This window comes from Clupea harengus, unplaced genomic scaffold (assembly GCF_900700415.2).
Source record: "Clupea harengus unplaced genomic scaffold, Ch_v2.0.2, whole genome shotgun sequence".
NCBI lineage: Eukaryota > Metazoa > Chordata > Actinopteri > Clupeiformes > Clupeidae > Clupea > Clupea harengus.
This window is the reverse complement of record NW_024879614.1, coordinates 95,001-102,500: the sequence shown is the minus strand read 5'-3', so window position 1 is coordinate 102,500 and position 7,500 is coordinate 95,001. Positions and strand designations below refer to the sequence as shown.

Here is a 7,500-nt window from a genome sequence, read left to right as displayed (position 1 = left end):
CTGGTAACAGATGTGGCCCATTGAGTCACAGTACTAAGGTAGCTGTGGCTAATCTGCACAGGTGTACATTGGGAGCTCCATACCGTCTCATAGTGTGTGTGTGTGTGTGTGTGTGTGTGTGTGTGTTTAGGCGTATAGCCTGGCCTGTGTTCTAATCTATGTGGCCTGTTCTGTGTGTGCAGTGCCTACTTTGTGAGCGAAGAGGATGAGAATCTGCCCCATTACGACGAGAAGAGTTGGTTTGTGGGGGACCTGAACCGCACGCAGTCGGAGGATCTGTTACTGGGGAAACCCGAGGGGGCCTTCCTGATCCGCGAGAGCAGCAAGAAGGGCTGCTACGCCTGCTCTGTCGTGTGAGTGTATATATACTCATCTCGCACACTAGTCATGTTATACCACCCTCAGTGTAGAGAAACTCTACTTCACCTATCATACACCACGCAGAATTAGAATACTGTAGTTAGTGGTGAATCAACTCAGTCACTCTACTTCACCGATCATACACCACGCAGAATTAGAATATTATAATACAACACTTAGTGGTGAATCAACTCAGTCACTCTACCTCACCTATCATACACCACGCAGAATTAGAATATTAGAATACAACACTTAGTGGTGAATCAACTCAGTCACTCTACTTCACCTATCATACACCACGCAGAATTAGAATATTAGAATACAACACTTAGTGGTGAATCAACTCGGTCACTCTACTTCCAGTTGCATGGTGGGGAATGTCTTCTCTTCATTAACGCATGTTTCTCTCTTCCTCTTCCTCTCTTCCTCTCCTCCTCTTCCTCTCTGGCCCGGTGCAGTGTGGACGGCGAGGTGAAGCACTGTGTGATCTACAGCACGCCGCGGGGGTACGGTTTCGCCGAGCCCTACAACCTGTACAGCAGTCTGAAGGAGCTGGTGCTCCACTACCACCAGACGTCTCTGGTCCAGCACAACGACTCGCTCAACGTGCGCCTCGCCTACCCTGTGTACGCACAGATGCCCTCCACGACGACGACGCAGCAGCAGCGCAGATGAAGCCTCTCCCTCCTCCCCAGACCTACACCCCCACCCCCACCCCCACCCCCTCCTCCCCAACCGTCCCCTTCCACCCCCCCCCAGTGTGGGGTGCAGGGGCCTGTTCAACCCCAAGGAGGGAGGGAGAGAGAGAGAGACTCTAAACACTTGCTGCGACACACACGTTAGCCACCTTGGAGTTATATATTTTTACGAGAACAATTTTTTTCGGAGGGCATTCTTTCTAAAGACTGCTTGATTTGCACAAGGAGAAAAGTTTAAAAAAGGTTTTAAATGTTTGTGAATGTGAAAAAAAAACAAAAAAAACACACAGAAGGACACAGAAGACCCGAGTTTCAGGTTGATCTCCCCCCGCTGCTGCCTAAACTCCAGCTGGGACTTTTTCATTTTCTTTTTTTTTTTTCTGTGCTTTCGTCAGAATCACACCTTTTTTTAAAGCGTGGTTTGTTTCTCCACATATATATATATACTTTCTGTCTTTCCCCCTCTGTCATATTCATGCCTTTTTCATTCCTTTTGTCTTGTTTTGTTTCGCTCTCCTCCAGTTTGCTAAGATGGAAAGAGTGGGTAGCGTCAGCTCAGTGTCTTGTTTGTTGTTTGTTGTTTGTTGTTTGTTGTTTGTTGTCGTTTATTTTTCCTTCTCATTCCTGCTCTCCCCTTTGTTTGTTTGTTTTTTAAAAAGAACAGAATAATGAAGCAAAACAAATGTAGCATATTGGAAGCCTGACACTTTTCCAAAGATGACTCCCAAGTGGGGAGGGGAGAAGTGCTGGGTGAGGGGTGGGGTGTGTGGGTGAGGGGTGGGGTGTGTGGGGTGGGGTGGGGGGGTCGGGTGGGTGTTGAGAGAAACGGGCACAAGTGAAAGACTGTTTTATAGTCTTAAAGACGAGATGGGAAGAGAAGGCTGGCTTTTTCTACACATTACTAACCTTAGAGTTGGTTTTCTTTGTGCGCTTGCTGGATCCTTTTGGCTTTGTCTCGCTGCATTAGTTTGATGCAGCAGAGAAGGTAATGTTACAGACAGTCCAGTACAGAGACCAAAGTTTGCGTGGGAGTGGGAGTGGGGTGGGAGGCAGAGATGTCCACCATGTTGTTTTTATGGTATATGTTTGCTTTTTGACACGGTTGTAGCTTTTTATTACAGACAAACTTTTAATATTTTTTTCACTGGGGCGGCGGGGGGGGGGGACACGACGACTAGCCAATGCTAACAGTCACAGGCTGACCCTGACTCTCTGAAGCTTGCTTTGATTTCGATCGCAGACGCAGAGGTGACGGCCCAATCTTGAAAGCACTTATTTAACAGCGTCGCATTTAGAAGCATGCCAGTCGCAGCATTTGCCCCCCCCCCCCCCCCCCACCCATTCCTGCCTAGCAAGTGAAGGAACTCCCTGAAATCCTCCTGTAGGAGAGACGTTTATTTAGATTTTTTTTTAACTGTCCATATATGCTAATGTCTGTTTTCCAGGAAGAAATCCTGGTCTAGTATGTATCTCTCAGAGTACGACCGAGTAAGCTTTGAAATTCTCAGTGGAGTGTACATGGCTGGTTCAGTATGGAAGGAGACATCAACTAAGGAAAAAACTTGAATTTTACAGTCCAGCAGGTGTAAGGTGTCTGGCATAGACATAGATAATCATTTATCCTCCACACTTTTATTCAGTTCTTCAACAGAAACAACTCCAGTCTTTTTGTCTCTTACTGGTGCTTTACTTTTGTAACCAGTGACCACATTTTGATTTTCTTGAAAGTTGACATTTTGGCTGCCTGTTGAAAGAATATGTCGCACAATAAAAGTTTTTCAAAACTGAACAAACTAAAAAAAACATGATCACCTGCGCAGTGTACCTTTTTTTCCGCCATGCTTTCACTGAACTGAAACTCCTGTGTGTTCTGTTGTTGGCTGCCGCGCCCCTGCATGTGAAGAGCACCCCTCTGGTGTTCCTGTTTTCCATGATCTCTGAGGGCTCGTCCGTGCAGCTCTGACGCTTCGGACCCTGGGTCTGAGCGCAGACTGAACCCAGACGGCCTGGTCACAGCCTCACACCACCACGCCCAGTAACCACAGGATCCTCATTAGCAGCCAGCCAGCCGAGAGGCAGACGGAGACGGAGACGGAGACGGAGGTGGTGCTCTGTGTGGGATGAATCAGTCTGAGCTGCACAGTGTGTTCACGAGCCAGCTGATGCCCCCCCCCCGCCACCACTCAGTCATCCTCCAGTGCTCCACCCCTGGCTCGTGGTGGTGAGATAAGCCAGACGGGTGGGGTGGGGGTGGGGGTGGGGTTGGGGTTGGGGGTGGGGGCAGGGCGAGGGTGTAGAGCAGCACCTTGCTATACCCACAGCCCCCTGATGGAAACCACATGCTGGAACAGCATGTGACCAGCCCGTCGGTCGGCTAGACGGCTGAGCCCTGAAGGATTTTTTTCCCCCTCCTTTCTTTTTCTCCTCTCCGCCGTGGGCCCCTGGGTGGCTGAGTCAGGGTTTTTTTTTTTTTTCTCCCTGGCTAACTCTGTGGCACGGTTGTGGGGGCAGAGGTGTGTGTGTGTATAAACAGGTGGGGATCAAACTGAAGGGAGCTTTTGTCTCTCCCATTGCCTAGTCTCCTCACTCCTCACTCCTGGGCCTGCACTCGGAGCAGGAGAACCAGGCACGACCCAGACTGGTCTCCTCCCTCCACACTAGACACTTAGGCAGGTGTTGTTAGTTTCATTTGCATTTTGAAGCAGTCGGCTTTTTAAGTTCACTCACATGGTCGTCGGTGGCCATGCTGGGACCGATACTTCGGTACTCTCCCTGATACCGGTGGACTTCAGGTGCCTGCCATGCGTTGGACAGGCCTCGCCACAGTGTTGGCTTGTCAAACTAAGCCGGTGTAACTACAGCATTCAAAGCCAGCATACAGTAACTCCCAAGCTCAGTACCCCCTCACTCCCGTGTGACCTCCAGAGCAGGTTAACAACCTTTTAGAAACACAATATTTTTCTTGATTTTTGTTTTACGATGATTATTGTTTTAACTAGGGCCGCAGAAAGGGTCCTCTCTCTATACTTGAACTATTGCATTTCTCACTGTTGAATGTCTTTATATTACATATACATAGTACATATATGAAAGAGAAAGAGATCCTCTTTGTTCTATGGTCAAAGCAGGTTAGGCTTTTTAAAAAAATATATATGGAAGATAAAAAAAGGTTGTTTGAAGACATGGAATTGTTGTATTTGCTTCCTTCTGAGGAAGAAAATAATTTGTTTTTTGTTCTCCTTGTAAAACCCTGGAGACTATGTGTTGGAAGAGCATCCTTTCATTCCTCTGAGGCTGTCTTGATCTTGTGTCCTGATGCATTTGTGTGACAATTTTTTTCACCCTACCATAGCTATCTCTTTCTCTGAAATCCCCCCGTCGAATTCCCTCTGTTATGTCACCTCCGTCATCGAGACCAAAGATTTCAGTTTGGACCCATTTTAATCCCAAGTAACACAAGTCTCAAAGGGACCCACTTAGATTTTTTTCATGCTATTTCTTTTCACTGCCTTTGTTTCCATGAGAACTCAACACATTGATGGCATAGGTGTACAGTTGTGACAGGTTTGTACCCCTTTGCTTATTTGTTCTTAGTAGCTAACTATTACTTACAAACAAAAAGAAAACTCAAAATGACATTATTATTATTTGTCACAATACCGTTCTGATTGGAAGATTACCTTTTGTTCTGTAATTTCGATTCCTCTCTACACCAGATAGACACTCTTTCACTGTAGTATGGGTGGATTCCTCTCTACACCAGATAGACACTCTTACACTGTAGTATGGGTGGATCTTGCCATTCATATGTACTGGCCCAAGTTGTTAGTGGAGATGACGTCTAGGTCTGCTGTGTGGGGGGCGGGACGTTATCCAGTCTCCCAGCCAGGTCTTCCTCATAGGGTAGCCAACAGAAGAGATTGATTGTCAGCTGCAGGAGCCACTTGAAAGTGGTTTTGAGCGTCTTTTGTGTGCCATTGGTGTTAACATTTATTTGATTTTTTTTTGCCACCATCTGTCCACACCTATTTGAAGAACATCTGAAGTCATTTCAGTTCACCACAACAGTGTCTGTCCCAGTGTCCTCGCCGTCAAACCTTTTCAGATCTTCTAGTCTTTATTTGCACACTCTGATCCAGCTGGACACATTGTTGCCATGTCTTGCTGCTTTGGACCCCCCCCCCCCCCAGCCCCCAGCCCCCAGCCCCCAAACCAGTTATTTGTGGTATGTCTGCAACAGAAATGTGATTGTCATTCTCTGGGGATAAAAACGCAGGGTGCTTTGTAAGATTTTATGTTCTTGTCCCACTTCATAAAAGCATGCAATTCTCCCATTTTAGTCTTCTACACACAAACACACACAGACACAAACAGCCGTCAGGTTTCAGGGACAAAGAGTATAGCATCTGGGCTTTGTATAAAAGTGTGTTTACAAGAGAAAAATACATGTATTTTTTTTTCTTCTTATTATTGAGTTTGGGGAATTGGGGAAACTGAGATACAAACAGAACCAAGAAAAAAGCTCAATACGGTGCATTTAAAATCTCAAGGGTTTTGAACACAAACCAAAACACCTGTTTTCTTTCTCTTTCCTATCCGAGTGTCACCGTTTCTCACCTCTTGAATCTCAGTCGGTCTAGAGAAGGCTCGAAACTCAAAATGGGTGTGTTTCTCTGAGGAGGTGATAGGAAAGGTTTAGTTTTTTTGTTTTGTTTTTTCTTCAGGACTGTTAAATACCAATGTCTGTTCTCCTGGCTTATGTGCAGTTTCTGCAAAGTTTTATTTGCAGTCTGGTTTGAATAATTGGCGATTCTCACCAAACCGGGAGTCTCAGATCTCTGAACCCCCAGCACAGCTTAATATGGAGTGAAGCTTTGTTTAAGGATTCAAATTTTAAAACTCAACTTAAACATAAAAATGTAAAACTAAAAAGAGTAAAAAAAAAAAGAGTAAAAAAGATAAAAATTCATAAATTAAAAATGGTATCACCATCTCCCCTCCCCTTTTGACATAAGTACAAACCCAGCATGCTTCTTTGGTACAGTTGACTGTTTGTTTTTTGTGTATAAAAGAAAAATACGAAAAAAAAAGGTGTTTTTTGAAAAAGCAAAACTGTTATTTGTCTGTTTATTGGTGTATTCCAAAAATGATTAAGTATAGCTGATTTTTTAAAGCACTCACAATGGCTTTTTCTGCACACCTAGAGAGGCCGGTGTGCCAGAGGCGGCAGTCACAGCAAGTGTGTGACCCTGTCCTCTAAAATACTGAGAAAGAGGTGCAACGAATGAGTTCTTAGACACAAAAACACAGAGTGAATGTTTGCCCCAGCCCTGCTAGCTCCACATCTTCCCTCTGTTGAGTGAGTGTCTCTTTTTTTGGCCGCTTTTTGAATGTGTGGTGAAACAGTTTCACATCGACCACTATCGTCAGCTATCAACTAACACCAGCACTCAGTATTTGTTTACCACATCCACAAAAACAAGGCCAGAACATTTTTAAACCAGACTCTCGTGTGAGCAATAAAGTCACTTGTATTCCCAGTCAGCTGATAGGGCTGAAAGGTCTCACAAATGTGCTTCCTGGCTTGGAGTCATCCCTGGGCTGTCAGAAGGCCTCCTCAGCTATCCATCAACCCCTGTGTGTGATGCTGCCCTGGGTGAGCGACAGTGTTTGGGGAAATCCTCTTTCTCAGTATTTCCACAAACTCACTACTGCTTTAGTTGGTAGGGTTTCCTTCAGTTACCACTTTACCATCACAGTACAATATTTTCTTGTATCTGTTCCAATAGTTTGTATTGGTTGTAGAAATCTCCATTTGTTATGAACTACAGTATGTTATCAATGGAACTTCACAATTATCCGTTTCTCTTGCAGAATAAAGAAAATATTTTGTTCAAACTTTTCTCTGTGTATGGATGATTTTCATATGGCGCTCAGTCAAGAGATTCTTTTCACCGCCCTCCTGTCAACTTCGAAGGACACATTCATACATCAGACATCCCTCTGCGATTCATCTAGACCATTTTTTCCACCGCCTCCCCAATTTGGAGCTCCATAATTAAGGGCAGCAGAAGCAGTCAGGGGCCATGGTAATTATACCAGTCTGTCTGGTATCAGTGCAGCCACTGAAGTGTGTCGTTTGGTCAGCCATTTGAGATGTTTTACTCGTCCCCAGTGATGATGTATGCCCATCATTAGAATTCTACCTTTTCCATTTTGGCACACTTTCACACACTTCTATATGCACACAGACTCCACCTTCCCCTCCACCTGGCCTTTTCTTGACTAACTCGGTCCGTACTGACTTTATTCTATGGTCATTGTATGAAGTCATACACATCACACACACACACACACACACACACAACACACACACACACACCACCACACCCCCAGTTAAAGATGTTAGCTTGTCATGGCTCCTAGCAGTGAGCCCATCTGT

General features: G+C 45.3%; 1 protein-coding gene across 2 annotated transcripts in view; it reads left to right on the top strand.

The window, feature by feature from the left end:
* Nucleotides 1-1,078, top strand: part of LOC122129273 (phosphatidylinositol 3-kinase regulatory subunit gamma) — a 20,565-nt gene extending 19,487 nt beyond the window's left edge. For both annotated transcript variants that reach the window (XM_042704263.1, XM_042704264.1), the window contains exons 9-10: nucleotides 183-353; nucleotides 819-1,078. In XM_042704263.1, coding sequence (XP_042560197.1) covers nucleotides 183-353; nucleotides 819-1,035 — 388 coding nt within the window. In that variant the 3' untranslated portion in view covers nucleotides 1,036-1,078. The remainder of the gene's footprint in view (nucleotides 1-182; nucleotides 354-818) is intronic.
* Nucleotides 1,079-7,500: the final 6,422 nt, after the last annotated feature.